The 16313-nt window shown below is 37.9% G+C and overlaps 1 protein-coding gene across 1 annotated transcript in view; it reads right to left on the reverse strand.

Moving 5' to 3' along the window:
• Positions 1 to 16313, reverse strand: part of CCDC85C (coiled-coil domain containing 85C) — a 165145-nt gene that overhangs the window by 48372 nt on the left and 100460 nt on the right. Inside the window, exon 2 of the mRNA XM_070931553.1 lies at positions 9438 to 9514. Coding sequence (XP_070787654.1) covers positions 9438 to 9514 — 77 coding nt within the window. The remainder of the gene's footprint in view (positions 1 to 9437; positions 9515 to 16313) is intronic.

A 16313-nucleotide genomic window follows, 5' to 3' on the forward strand; every position in this document is an offset into this window, starting at 1 on the left:
TTATCTGGAAAATAATTAGTTCAGTTATTAAAGAGAAAACCAACCGCTTATAGTGCAATCTAGATTTTCCTACATTCAGAAAGCAAAAAACTGAAATGTCATAGATTACCTTTCTGAAATTTCTTAGTAGGCTGTTTGAACTAGCCAGCTGGGACAGAATAATATATTATTCATTGCAAATTATAATGTAAAGCAAAACATTATTTATAAATAGTTCCCTAAGCTCTACAAATTTTTCCTTTCCTTATATGCACATTTATCTTTCATGTACCTAAATAATGTGCTGCAGCAAAAAACAACAGAAAAATTTGAGCACTTAAATAGAAAATCTTATAAAATGTATTTTTAAAACAGGAATTGCAAAAATGCATAGATAATACTGCTTTTCACCACAGTTAAAAAAGAGATCAGTTAGTATAGAACTGATTGAATTAAGATAAAAATATCAAGTGCTCCAAATTTCAGTGTTCAACAGCCCAGCTTTTAAGTATGCAAGATATGATTATGAGTTACAATGGAAAAGGTGCTGTAACAGGCATTTCAATGAAGTGGTGCAAAGTAGAATTCATAATTGACAGCCAGGAGATAATTCTATAAAGGAAAATGATAAACAGCAAGAAACTGTTAATAAAGGGTTTTGCTGTGTGATACATCAGAATGTAAAATTAACTCTAAAATATTTAATGTCAGCATCTCTATGGGGTATAAACTTCAAAGCTACATGTGGCATCATGTGCTGTGCGTTCTACAGAAGCAAGTTGAAATGAATAATGGCATTGATAGACCCTCTCACACATGGAACTGACAATTGTATACAAGTAACTCTTGACTTACAACTGGATGCTTAGTGACCAATTGAAGTTGCGAGGAAACACACAGAACTACTTACAATCTTTATTCAAAGTTCCGATGGCCATCCTCCCACCTTGCATTCACATTATGCCATTTGGGGCACCCAGCAACCAGTTTGCATTTATGGCCGTTTGCAGCATCCAGGGGTCACATCATTTTTTGCCATAAACCAACATTTGCTTCTGGTTTCCAGCAAAAAACACCTACTGCAGACCATGGATTTATTTAACAACACTGTGGCATTCACTTTACAACCACTACATTCGCTTAGTGACCATTGCAAAAAAAATTAGTAAAATTGGGTGCGGTTAGAGGGTGATTCACTTAATGACCGGCATGAATTATGACCATAATGCCAGGCTCAATTGTGCTGGTAAGTCAAGGACTACCTGTACAGCATTATTTCATGTGTCTCTAGGTCTTCTTTTAAGATGCTCAGAAAAACATCTTTTACCTACCAACACTTCTTGCATTAAAATCAAGAAGATCATTGTGAGGATGGAAGGATGGGTAGTCTTTAGTGGAATGGAGATCCCCACCCCTTTCATTTGAGGAAGGGATACTAACAGTTCCATGGGATGGGTTCATTTTACATAAGTAAATGGGATTGGGATTTTCAGCTTGTTATACATATTTCTATCTTTCAGTTCTGAGAATTTGTATTCTCTCGAAACAATGATCCCAAAGGAAAGACTTTGACAGAACAGAAATAAAAAAACATAAAAGACAGATAAAATGTTTGCAAAAACTAGTGTATTCTCTATACTGAATGGAGTATAGAGTAATATCAATACCAGGAAACAAATACAGAGGGATAGACTAGAAAGATATGAAAATACAGTGAAATTGGACTAGGAAGAATATAGTATAGGTAAAGAGCTTATAGAATATAGATAGCTAAAAAGAATATTCTTATATTATTAAGATTAATTTCTGAACTACTTGAAGGCATTTATAATTTAAAACTCCTTTTTCGGTAAGTTTTCCTTTTTTACAATAATCCTTCCAAGCCACTGAAGGGAGATACAAAAATTGAATGTAGAAATCTCTAATGCTTTGTGCCTATTGAATCTGGGTGAATCTAATTATGGATAGTACAATAAAGAACCAATAGAAGATAACAATTGGAGGTGTGGGCAGAACTGTTGGGTCCTTGGTGCTCTCTGAACTTGGTGGGTTTTTTACAGACATTTCATTACCAATCTAAGTAACATCATCACTGCTATGGAGGATAAAGAAATTCCAATCCCCAGGGTAACTCTGCCCCAACAAAATGCCTACTACCCATATAAATACTTCCAGGCTAGATTCACACTTTATCTCGAAACCAGCATTTTTTTTCTAATTCCTGGGTTGTTTCTAATCTTTGGATATCTATCACTGGGTTGATAACCACTAAATATTTCTTTGCCCAGGAAAGACATAATTGAAGCCTAAGGCTTTTTAAAAATGTAATTATGTCAAAACAAAGGAATTTTAAAAATGCTTAATTCCAAGTCTTTTTAAGTCATCTGAGAGCCCTTGGGGCTGAAGACTGGGGCTAAGAACTCTAAACAAGCAAGCAAGCAGCTCATAAAGCATAGCTTGTACAGTTCATGAACATTTGGATGCTGAATACATGTACGCTTTTGCATGTCTATGTTTGTGCATTGTTGTGTGTGAGAGATATGCACAAACACGCCCAAAACACTTCAACATTTTATAACAAAATAACTCAAATTATAACTTATTCATTATTTTTTTGAGTCCAAGAAGTTGAATGTAGAGAACGGTACTCTTAATGTGATGAGTCATTCACTCTCAAGTTCAGAAACAGACTTGTGATGTTGTACATTGAAATAATAGCAATTTCCACCCCCACAAACAGGAGGAGACTTTGGGAAATAAAGAGAGGTTTGCGTTGTTATGTAACTTATGGGAGTGGCACGCACAGTCCCTTAAGGAAATAATTGGTACATTTGCAAACCTAACAAGCACCAACTAGAAAAGGGTACATGGGGGAGGAAGGGAGGGGATTAATATTTATTGCTAATGAGAGGTCTGTGTTAAGGAACATAGAAGTGGGAACCACAAGTGGCTGCTAATATAGCAGGACAAAAAAAGGATGCTGTTATTGCAAAGACAGAAGGAAATGTTTTCCTCCTTTTTAAAGCTGGCAAATATAAGAATTAACAAAGCTACAAAGCCCTCAATGTTTTTTCTTACAAATTCACAGACAGCCCAGGTGACTAAATATTTAAAATCACATATTAAAGTTTGAAAGGAAACTATCCCTGCTTCTCATCTTAATGCAAGATTTATCTTCAGCTTGCCATTTTATGAAGATAATCCTTCTTCATGCATCTGGTGAAACAAACCGAGCCCGTAAAAGGCTAGCTAGCCTTTAAACTCTTGTAAGATTTTTGGCTGTATAAGACTTAGCTGCATGAATGACTGCAATGCTCATCCTGAAAACATGTCCTTGCTCACATTAGTACCACTATGGGAGAGTTAACAACATGTGATGGATAGCAGATGTAAATCTAAATCCCAGTATCAGCACACAGATCTGTTGAAAGTACCTTGGGACATGGCATGAGAAGTTATGTGAAGCTTTTATGGAAATCATGCCATGAACTCGGTGAAAAGCATCCCTTCAGTTTTCAGTCTTGCTGACTTGCTCCTGAAATGCATGCCCAATTGAAATCAGAGCTTTTTTTCCCCCTGGGTTTGGAACAACCAATGAATAGGATGGGTCCAGTATGTCGGTTTTGCTCTGGTATCTTATAGCTGATTCCATGCAAAAAACAAGATCAAAGTCAGCCTCCCTGAACCACATCTAAAGGTCTTAACCTTTATTCCAGTGGTAAACTAGAGACTGTGCAGGGCAGACATTTCTATTTCACAACTGAAGCAAAACGGATATGGAGAAATCCTTTTTTTAATAGTGCTAGAAGGACAGATGGTTATTCAAAATGCTAGACTTTCAGTGGGGGAGGGGAAAGGGGGAGGGGTACTAAATGCTTTAATTTAATTTGCATAATTTATACTCAATCTGCCGGAAGGTTGAACCTGGGACTTTCTGCATGCAAGTTGCATGCTTGCTTTTTCATTCAGCTCTGTCCCTTTCCCTGTTAAGACTTCCAGAGTGACGGAAAGGCTGGGCCTAAGTAACAGCTTGTAAGGTGGGAGCTAAAGGTAACAAGAGGAAAAAGTCACACAGAATGACATACATTTTAAAATTCTACAGAGTTTGCTATGACTCATTTCTTTTCAGAACTGAACATGACAAACCACTGAGGCGAATGATTAGCACAAGGCTATTTTTAGAAGTTCTCCTGTTCAGAACTGAATGGCACAGATCAAACTATGCAAGCAGTTGCTTTTTGGTAATGAGCGTACAGCCAGTTTTCATGGAAACATGTGGAATATTTGTTGCAGCGAAGCATCATTGTGCAAAAGCTCTACTTTTGGCTTTGATTTTCATAAACCATTAAAGAGCCTGGATAGCTCTGCAGACTAAGCACTGTAATTTAACACCAGCTGTCTGCAATTAAAGTAAGGTCGAATCTTGCCAGGCTCAAGATTGACTCAGCCTTCTATCCTTTCTAAGGTAGGTAAATTGAGGACCCAGTTTGTGGGGGCAATAAGCTGACTTTGTATAAAATATACAAAAGTATGAAGGCTATTGCTTAACGCACTGTAAGCCGCCCTGAGTCTCCGGAGAAGGGCGGCACATAAATCAAATTAGAAAAAAAAAATTATCTCAGTGTCAGAATTTTTAGTCTTGTGTGATTAAACAATTTGACATTTCTCCTCCTACGACCTGCATATCTACAACAGACTATCCTGCTCGTAAGAAGCCCTATCCCAAAAGTTAACTATATGGAGATGAGTCAAGTTGCTTTCCACCCTTCTGAGCACTGTCTTTTAAAAGCCACCTTTGGAGGTTTCCATTTGGTTTTGTTTGGTTCAAGGAAACAAGTCGATACAAATATGAATTGTGAACTCCCCTTCAAAGCTTGAAATGCTAAGAGAGCCAAGAGTTGAAAAGAAGTCTGATCCCTGTATCTTTTATCCTTCCATGATGACATTTTATCTGTATTTGGAAAGTTGATTGCTTCCTGGTAGAGAACTGTGTTGACAAGACCCTGAAAGTGATGAAATCAGAGGTACTAAGCATCCGACAATGCCTTGCATTAAGAGATTAGCAAATCACTAGTGATTATGGAAGTCTACCTGGCATCCTTCCAAGGGCTAAACTGAAGAAGCAAACTGAATACTCTATACTAGTCAAGTAATTCCAAGTAATTTGATCTTTTGGCTGCAAACTACATTGCAAGCTTTTTGTTTTAAAGATCTCTGTTATACAGAATCCTCAGGATACAGAGATTCTCTACTAGTGGATATCTCTCTCAGGAAACATATTATTTGACCTGCTCATAGGCTGCTCCATAATGTATCAAGCCCTCCTTTGTATCTCCTTCCACTCACCATCCCCACCTGAAAAAGCGGAATATTTCTAAATGAGCTCCCATGCCTCCAGACGTCTCTTGTAATCTTTCAACACATAGACAGAATGTTGGTCATGTGAATAAAAAGGACATTTGCCAGAACCTCCTCTGGCTTCCTTTTGTGTTGTTACAGATACTCTTGATATATATCTGTCAATTTTTTTTAAGATCTCCCCCTTACACATGCAGACTAACAAGCAAACGCTTTCATTTTTAGACTTGACTTATTCATTTTTTTCCCACTATTCAATTATTTCTTTTATTGGTTCAAAAAATGTCAATAATTACATGATTTTAAATACTACAAAATGAAAACCTATGCAGGTGTAGCACCAGCAGTGGTATTATAATACTGTTTAGTTATCCAGCCATATAACTATATGCAAGAAATAATCTGGATCTCTGCAGTTAGCACAGAAAGTTGCCTCAGAGCAAGTCAGGTCAGTTGACTTTTGATCACAGATCTGTGACCAGTGTCTTTCCCAGAGTCTCTTCTAGAGGAACTTCTCATAATTTAATAATTGATTTTAATTAATAGACATGTGAGAGGCTGAATTAATTTGTATCCCGCCTTTATTATTTTTAAAATAACTCAAGGCAGAAAACATATCCTACACACCTTTGTTCTCCGATTTCTCCCCCCCCCATAACAACAAATTTATGAGGTGGATTGAATTAAGTGGTCTTGTTGGTCATTAAGTGGACAGAGTCCCAAATAAGGAGCATGGAGTGCCTCCAGACGATGGAAGAGACCCTGGGTAGTCCATAGAGACCACACATAATTCTCTCTCCATTCAGGAGCTGAAAATCCTACTGTCAAAATCTAAGCAGGATATTCAGCCCCTGAACAGCTGAGAACTGCTCCTTATCAGGGCAGAATATACCAGGTCACCTACTCTTTGGGTTTCTGGAGGACAACCAAGACTTAGATGACTACAATTGAGCAGCAAAAATCCAGATAACCATTAAAGAGAAACAATGAGCTGCAGAAAGTTCTAATTTGAAGCTGCTGACTTGCTGCCATCCCTACTACTGTAACTCTAAACTGGTAGCTCCTACCCTATGGGAGGCACCCCTCATTTGGCCAAAACTAATTCTTGCTTTTTCACCTAGTCATAGTTCTTAGCCTAAAGTTCTTATTAAGCAACTATAGCACAAAAGCCCTGATTTACTTTAGTAACTGCCATGGTTCTAACAATAGAGGGCACAATATTCCATAAATTCCATAAATGTGTTTTAAGAATGTTTTTTTCCTTTTCTTCTCCCAAAATTTCCTGCTAATTTTTCAAGGGATGCCAAAATCCCAATACTAAAGCAATGCATATAAACTGAAGCAAAATTATTTTCATTGTTACTGTTCTTATTTATTTCAATTTATATTCATTCACTTTATATAGCCACCCATCTCACTTTTATGTGATTCTAGGTGGCTTACAGTATAATACATAAAATACACAATATAGTACAAGAAATGAAGATAAAACACGTGGCTGCCAGGTATTATTCAACTAATCATCCACAAAGTCAAGAGATGGGCTTTATCCCACATGCAGGGCCCCAGGTTATTCTTCTGTATTTGATGCTTAGAGTCAGTCAAAATGGCATCACTATGCACAAAAGAGAAATATTAGATGCTTGAGGGGAAACCTCAAGCTTTGCAGAAGTACAAGAAGAGTAAACAGCAGCAAACTAAAAGGGAGAGAGTACAGAAATAGATCAGAGACATCTGAGCAAGCTTAGGGGCCACAGAATTTTCACTGACAATTGTGGAGAGGAATCAGAAAACTGGGGAGTAAACAAGAAAGGAGCAAAAAGGCTGCAATCTTCAATAGAACATTTTGTACTACAACATTTTGATATAGGTTGATACAGGTCTCATTTCTTGTTCTTTGTACATTGCTATCTACTCTTTTCTTTCACAATGCCCTGTAAAATGCAGGTTTAAATGGACTTAGGGCCAAACAGCTTCCAGTCTAAGCACTAGAGAATTCCTCAGTCCGAGATAGAACAAGTACTGAGGAATTCAGGAAAATCTACAAGATCAAATAATTTTTCATTCAAACTCTTGCTAAATCTGAGGTCCAGCTGCTAAGCAAAAATCTTAGCCTACTAAAAAATACATATTCCCATGTGGTTGGGTATTTTTGTGAAAAACCTATTACTTATTCTTGCGTCTTGTTCTCTTCCTTTTGTAACTCATGTAAGTTAGGAAAACATAGGCCGAAGAGTACATTGAACTGGAAGCCAGTTATAACAACCCAATCCATGCTTCCAGACAAACCTATTTATTCAACTCTATTTTTAAAAACACTTTCCTTGCTCAAAAAGAAAAAAAGGCAGTTTGAAGAAATAACGAGTTCAGCACAAAACATTCAAATGTAATGTTGCTCCTTAAAAATCATATGCATTTCAACAGAAATTATGAAATGCTTACATATGTATCTTTCCCAGATTGGCGCTTAAGGTGCTGGACTAGGAGTAGAGACTCAAGTTCAAGTCTACCATCAGTATGGAAGCTCACTTTGAACCAATCAATCTAGGTTCTGAGAAATTATGCATAAAAAATAAACAGAACATATAAGTTCCAATAACGTTTGCATTTTGACCTTCATTTAAAACCACAAGGTTCTTCCCCTTAAATTTTATATTAGATCTTGAACTTATGATATTTATATCTGGTTTATAACTTCATTATATCAGGGTTTTTCTGAACTAAGTTTATTTAATAAACCATAATTAGCTGAATGTGCAAAGCATATTACACTGAAACCAATAAATATTACAGCTTAGCATGATTTGGGAACTCAGTCTTCATCTCTAAGTGTCAATTCTATACTTACTAAAAAGCTAGTGGTGTTTATGGTAAGTGGAAAGGAAACATCCATATGAAAGATTTCAAATTTAAGCTCGTGTCCTATTGCATATTGACGATATCCTGATGAATATTTAGTAAACAACATTTCCTTTAATCCAAAGACCTGCTGTTCAGAGTAGGTGATATAGGACTGTTATGTTCCAATGGCCTAATATATGGCAGAATCATTAATTTTTGGGACCACAATCCAGGTTCAAAAAAAGACAGTAATTTTCATAATTCATAATTTTCTATAATGCTACTGAGAATGAGTTTAATAGCTGAAAAGAAAAATTACTTGGGAGGATGAGGGAATTTAAATGGGAAGAAACTTTTAGAGTGGTAGCTGCAAAAGGAACTAAACTTTTAATACTGTAGCTATATGAAGTTATCCTGGGAGTGAAATTAGGCCAGGTTGGGAGTGGCCAACCTGGCCTAAATTATGCCAAAAAAGGAAAGTAATGCCCCTTTAACAGCATGTTCGGTAACCTTTAAATATCTCCAAAGCAATTTATCTTTAAATAAAGTTATTAAATTTGGCATAATATAAAAATCAGCAGGAGTAAGCAACATGTAAGCTTCAATTTTAGAAAATACTCTTAGAACTCTTAGAAAAAATTATCTTAGAATTTGTTCAATGTGGAACATAATGAAGAGAAAGAGTTAACTTGCACCCCCCTCCATGAATTACTATTTATATCCTGGGGGATGGGGACTTGGTTTTAAACCTGAGGTTGTTGCAAACAGCATCTTTGATGACAAATATGCATGGCTAAATCTGCAATCTCAGAATCTGAGGGAGTCTCCCAAAATTCAACACTCCCCACAATCTTGATATGCACAATTAGATGGGGGGGGGGGAATCCCAGAAAGCAACTTTTTATCTTTGGAAAAGATCCCTTTAACAAAACTTAACAGGAACATTTTGAAATAGATACCACCTTCCTAGAAATTTGCTCAGCACGCTTTTCCACCAAAGCAGAAAGCATATTCTTTTATTCTTCCAATAAAAGTTTCTTGTTTATTTATATGTCACTATTTATTTATTAAATGTGTACAATATACTGCCCAAATGTTTAACAAAATTTTTAAAAAATTGGTCCTATTTCAGTCCTACCATTACTGGTAGAAGATTAGTGTTCTTCTTAATTCTCAGGGTCAGTTTGATCCATTGCTAAGGACAAAAACATGGTTATTTATTAAACAACTAGTAGTAGGGAACAGGAAGAGCCACCTACCTGAGAGAGAAGTTTGTTATCATCCTCTAGCAGTTTGACTTTTGTTTCAAGTTGTCTGATGTAGTTGGAAGATGAATCTTTAAAGAAGAAAGGGAGGGGAGAGAGAGATTAATCTTCAGAAGAGATGGTACTTTAAAGTCAGGCAAGATAGCTTCACTGCTAAATTTAGGATTTTCTCATGAAAAGCACAACACCTGCAAGATCAGTGAAGGTGTTTCTCAGATTGAATTTAAAGACTTTAAAAAAAAGAAAGAAGGGGGTCACAAAAACACAGAACTGAAAAAAGCCTGCCGTAACCCAAAGTTTGCATTTGCCACAACAGAGTTGTGAAAAATAGTGAGGTTCAGTTCAGTAATTTGAAAACAACAGCTGAAGACAAGACACACATACTTTGTGTAAAACAATCTATCCAGAAAAGAGTAGAAAATGCTGGGGTATCAAAATTAAAGCTATTTATTTATTAGATTTCTGTGCCGCCCATCTCATCTAGATCTGTAGGAGATAAAAAGGACTGCATAGAACCAAAGGGTCCAGTTTATGGCTATATTAACACTGGAGGTGAGACTTTATTCAAGAAATTATTAGTTTGAAATGCTGACCAATTGCATTATTAGCTTTAGCAATTTTCATCACAATATAAGATGTAGCCATAGGTCCTAATCTGACTGCCAAATATACCATAATCAAAACTCAAAACACCCATGTGTTATTTCTATTTCTTCCTTTTTCTTGAGTTCTTTTTAAACCCCTCCTTAACAATTTATTTGATTCATTCCACATTCTTTGGTTCCCAAACAATAAGGTAGACGACTTCAAAGTGAATCCTGATGTTCTCCTTGAAAATGGTAGGTATATGCTTAAGATCATATCATGGCTTTCTTCTTCCACTTTAGCTTAATTAGCTTAATCTAGAAATCATTGGACTGGCTAAAATTGGCAAGGCAGTTTCCTGCTTCATTTCAGTTTCCTAGACAGTATAATAATCATTTTCCCTTTAATATTTCCAACTTTGGAATTCCAGTCTCCAACTACAAGCAGCATACTTTGCTTCCATATTCTGTCGATTTCAATCTGAATTTGAAGATAAAACTCAATAATCTCCTCTTCTTCAGTATCAGTCCTTAGAGCAGAAACCTAGATAATTGTCATATTATTCTGAATCCTAATTGATATTATTGTCATTGGTTGCATTGTAGTCAAGTACAATTCTTGTTATAGTGTTCCTAGCTATGAAGCCATTTTCAAACTTCTTTTGCTTTGTGCATTCAGCAAATTTTGCATAATTTGAAAGATTGCTTTTAGCACTAACAGTGTTGGTTTTATTCAGTTCTGTCCTTATTTATTCTGAATGACTTTTGCTATGCTCAATAAATATATATTTTATCAGATATTTTAAGCATTTAAAAAATAATAGCCATATTCATCATGAAAAATATACATCCCAAATCATCTTTTAAAAAGTTATACACTTTTAGGAAGAAAACAGAACATTTCCTATTTTTTAAAATACTAAAATCATTGCATACTGATAACTACAAGAACGTTTTCCATCTGCATTTACAGATGTACCAAAATATTTCTAGCTGCCAATTAGGCAAAGAACAGCTCAGCAGCTCCAATAATGGGATTTACAAGAGTTACACTCAATCAAACCACTGCCTTGAGACCTTAATCTTCATTTAAATGAAAGAACTATTTAGATCTTTGCATTCTCTCCCATAAGGGAAAGCAAAACACTTGTTGTGACATTCAATTTCACTTAGGCGTGTTATGTCAGTATAGGATGGCAGGGAAGGAAAACTGAATGAATTATGCTACTGCCAATGCAAATTGCCTGAAAAAAAAAAGTGACCTGGTGCCCTTTATCTGCTTCTCTTCAAGATTAATCTCCAACATCTTGTCAGCATTGTTCATCTGCTACAAATGGTGAATGCATAAAACGGGTGGGAGGGAGGGAGGAAATTCTACAATTTAAAAAAAACAAAAACATTGATATCTACTGTCACAGTGACCTCATTCACACACTGAATAGAGCCATAGTTAATTTCATCACTGTTTCATAAGTAAACCATAATTGGCTTCGTTCACATAACACTGCCAACTCATGTTACAGATTTCAAACAATTAAGCAGGGTTCCTGCACATTTAAGTTAAAATTAAGCCGTGTTTGTTCTAGATCCGGCCCGTACATATGTTGTATTATAGAAATCGGCGCAAAAGCACTCCTCACCTAATGGTCATTCATTCCATGACTGTTTGAAATTACAAAAACAATTTTAAAAAATGGTTAGTTATGGCTGGTCCTCAAAGCTGCATTGCAGCACTCCCACAGTCACATTATCAATATTTGGGCACTTGGCAGCCAGCGCTGATGTTATTACCTAGTCAGGTAATTAAATATCTGCAAGCAAACAACCAAGCTCAGAGAGAATCAAGAGCTCCACAGATACAAATTATGGTAAGCATTAATATAACAGAAAGAAGCATTTGGAATTATAGTTATGAGGCTATGATAAAAAAAAAAAACAATTGTGTCTTATTATTGTGAATTTTTCAAGAGGATGCAGTGGCTCAGTGGCTAAGATGCTGAACTTGTCAATCAGATAGGTCGGCAGTTTGGCGATTTAAATCCCTAGCATTGCTTCTGCCTAGGAGCTTCTGCCTAGCAACCTAGCACTTTGAAAGCATGTAAAAATGCAAGTAGAAAAATAGGGACACCTTGGTGGGAAGGTAACAGCGTTCCATGCGCCTTCGGCATTTAGACATGCCGGCCATATGACCATGGAATTGTCATTAGACAGTGCTGGCTCTTCAGCTTGGAAACAGAGACAAGTACTGCCCCCTAGAATCAGGAACGACTAGCACATATGTGCGAGAGGAACCTGTACCTTTACTTATTGTGAATTTACTCTGAATTATTATAATGTAAAAGTCTATAAAAGGGCCTTTGCATTTATTTATCCCATTCATTTTTTTCCTAGGCAAAAGAGGCCGAAACAGGTCCAGAACAATGAGATAATATTTGGAAGCAGCTCGGCAGACATGTGATTAATTTACTGGAATATAAGATGGAATAGGTGGTTTTAAGCTTCCTGTAGAGTTGATTTCCTGGTCTTGACTTCTTAGTGAAGCTGATAGTATGAGTCAATTCACAGGTAACTGGACTGGACTGGAAACAAGCCAAAAACATTACCTCCACAAAGAGTTTATATTCAAGCAGTGGCTTGGTAACCACAGAGTTTGCCAGAACAATAGGGGTATGTATATATGAAATGGCACCCAGGAAATTGAGCTGGCTGTCAGAGGAGAAATGGAATATTTGTCCCTAACTCAGCTTAGAAAGCAACACATTTCACAGAAATGCAGAGCACGGAACTCTCCATCCTTTTTCAAGCCCCCAGGAGGCCACTAAATAGTTTGCAGGCTAATAGCTTTTGTGAGTTTATTTACAAGCTTAGAGGAAACTAAAGTCCCAAATACAATGTCAATTCTAATGAAAGAAATACATAGTAGAAATAATGAGGAAATAGGTAAAAAGCAGAGTGTACACCAGGCATCCTCAAACTACAGCCCACGGGACGAATATGGCCCACCAACGCAATCTATCCGGCCCGCGCACAGTGGTGATTAAGCCCCGCCCTGCCCTTCCCAGCCGTTGCCCTTATCTTCAGTCACCCCAACACACGTTTCCAGTGCGCGCTTTTCTGTCCCAAAGTAGGACTGAGTGGATGGAAGGGAGCTGGGGGGAAGGAGGAAAGGTAGGAGGGAAGGAGAATCCCGGCTGGGTTTCCTTTGATGTGGGGCGGTGGGGGGGAGGAAGACCCAATATCCCCTCCATGCTTGCCCACTGCTCTCGCAGTGCCTTGCACAGCAGAGATAGAGAGGGAGAGGGGAGAGACAGATTTGGTCTCTCATTCCCTGTCTCTGTGTCTTCTCACTCAGAAAGCCCTGTGTGCTTTCCTTGGGGCTTTGTGCTACCCGTTTTTCTTTCTTCCTTTTGGAAATCTGGGATTGCTGAGAAATGAGTGGCAGAGGCTTCCCTCCTCCGCCTCCTCCTCTCATGCACACCCTCCTGGCCCCACCACAGCGGCCAGGGGGTCGTGAAAGGAGGAGGGAATCCTTCACAGCTCATTCCTCAGCAAGCCCGGATCTCCAAAAGGAAGAAAGAAAAACAGGTAGCGAAAAGCCCCAAGGAAAGCACGCAGGGTTTTCCTGGAGTGTAAGAAGAGACACAGAGACAGGGAATGAGAGAGAGCAACACACACACACACACACACACACACACACACACACACAGAGAGAGAGAGAGAGAGAGAGAGAGAGAGAGAGAGAGAGAGAGAGAGAAGGAGAAAGAAGAGAGAGAAAGAGAGAGAGAGAAAGATAAGGGAGAGAGGGGGGAGGGAGAGAGAGAGAGGGAGAGAGAGAAAAAGAGAAAGAGAGAGATGGGAGGGAGGGAGGGTGGGAAGGAGAAAGAGATGGGAGGGAGGGAGAGGGAGACAGAGAGAAAAATATGAGAGAAAGAGAGATGAGAGGGAGTGTTTAAGGTTGCAGATGCCTGAGCCAGGAGAAGGGACAATAAGAAGCAATGGAATCTTTCTCTTCAAGTCTTTAAAGAACGAACAGATTTGCTTCCTGTTTCAGAACCAGTGAGTTCATATTACGAGGAAGGGGTTTATATGAGGACTGTGCTAATCACGAAGTCTTTCAGTTTTCAATAAAATAAAAAATGCCACTAAACTCCTTCTGAAATAAGGTGATCCAGTCTATGTCTCACTCAAGATCAGGATTTTTATGGGCTTTGCTGTGGGAGGTTTTATCTCCACTCCATTCCCAGGTATTTGAATATCTGCAATGATGCAATCTCACCCAGGTTTTTATATGAATAGTTCAGTCCTGCAAATGCTTTTATAGAAGCTGCTTTAGCTTTTGGGTCCTTCTGAATATTTTTGCCTTAGATCCTGATGAAAGCAGTTCACGAAAGATGACTCTGGGTGGCACACAACAGTGAGATAAAACTATATAAAAACTATAGATATAAAACATAAAAATCCATATCAAAAAATAAATTGGCCACGCCTACCCAGTCATATGATCATCTAGCTACATCCACCCAGCCGGTCCGGCCCCCCAACAGTCTGAGGGATCATGAATTGGCCCTCTGTTTAAGAAGTTTGAGGACCCCTGGTGTACACCATAATTTATTCCTGTGTCTTGCCACACAACAATCATTTTTTGGAAGTCAAATTGAAAAACCATTATAATGTCTATAAGAGTTTTAGTTCTGACAGAAAATTTTTGGTCATAAGTTCAAACCTGGTTTCCTTTCACATTTCTCTGATCTCATTAATTACATGTATTTAGTTTATTTGTACAGATTTTTTTTTGTATTTTTTGCGCTCCTTCAGGTCAATATTGACTCCTGGCAACTGCCTAGACAAGTCCCTACAGGTTTTTTTGGCAAGATTTCAGAAGTGGTTTGCACTGCTTTCTTCCTAGGGTTAGAGAAAATGAGGTGGTCCAAAGGCACCCAGCTGGCTTTGTGCCTAAGGCAAGACTAGAATGCACAGTCACCCAGTTTCTAGCCTGGTGCCTTAACCAATATACCAAACTGGCTCTCATTTATACAGCTTACAAAGATCAAAATCATTCAGGCAATGGTATCCCCTGTGGCATTCTATAGAAATGAAAGTTAGAAAGCAGCAGGACAGAAAATGTATTGATGTTTTTCAATTTTGGTGTTGGAGAAAATATCTGGGCATAGTCAAGAAAACAAATAAATGACTCACAGAGCGAATCAACTCAGAGTTTTCACTTGAGGCACAAATAACAAGGGTCAAATTATCATACTTCTGCACATTTTATTTTATACCTTTAGTGCTGGGAATGGTGGAAGAAAAGAGAAGAGGATGATCAACAGCAAAATGAATAGATTCAATGATAGTACTGATGGGTGCATTTCTAGAAGAGCCAGATTGGTGATAAATGGGTGCATTTCTGGAAGAGCCAGATCGATGATAAATCAAAAATAAATGAATGTCTATCAGTAATATATAGAATGTCCACAGCCAAAATTACAGAATGCTTTGAAAGCCTCAAAGAATTGCCATAACCTATGACACTAATTCTGTGCTTAATTACTGTCATAAGTTGGAGACAAAAGCTACACAGGTACTTCTTGACTTATGATCATTCAGTCAGTGACAGTGCTGAAAAAAGTAATTTACAACCAGTCCTCACACTTATGATGACCGCAGCATTCCTAAAGTCATGAGAACATGACTCAGTTGCTTGGCAACCAGCATCTATTTATTATGGTTGCAGTTTCTGAGGACATGCAAAGTCTATGGGGTAAGGGTTATTTGTTTAGATGAATCACAAATTGGAATTAAGATTGCCAGGAGAAATATCAACAACCTCAGATATGCAGATGATACCACTCTAATGGCAGAAAGTGAAGAGGAACTAAAGGACCACTTGACACGGGTGAAGAAGGAGAGTGCAAAAGTTGGCTTGAAACTCAACATTAAGAAAACTAAGATCATGGCATCCGGCGCTTTCAATTCCTGGCAAATAGATGGGGAAGAAATGGAGGTAGTGACAGATTTTATTCTCCTGGGCTCCAAGATCACTGCAGATGGGGACTACTACAGCCAAGAAATTAAAAGATGCTTGCTCCTGGGGAGGAAAGCTATGGCAAATCTAGACAGCATACTAAAAGGCAGAAACATCACCCTACCAACAAAAGTGCGTATAGTCAAGGCTATGGTTTTCCCAGTTGCAATGTATGGCTGTGAAAGTTGAACCATAAGGAAGGCTGAGTGCCAAAGAATTGAGGCCTTTGAACTATGGTGCTGGAGAAGACTCCTGAGAGTCCCT

This window comes from Pituophis catenifer, unplaced genomic scaffold, assembly GCF_029215685.1.
Source record: "Pituophis catenifer annectens isolate HBS135680 unplaced genomic scaffold, rPitCat1.0.hap2 SCAF_1, whole genome shotgun sequence".
In the NCBI taxonomy this organism is placed as follows: Eukaryota; Metazoa; Chordata; class Lepidosauria; order Squamata; family Colubridae; genus Pituophis; species Pituophis catenifer.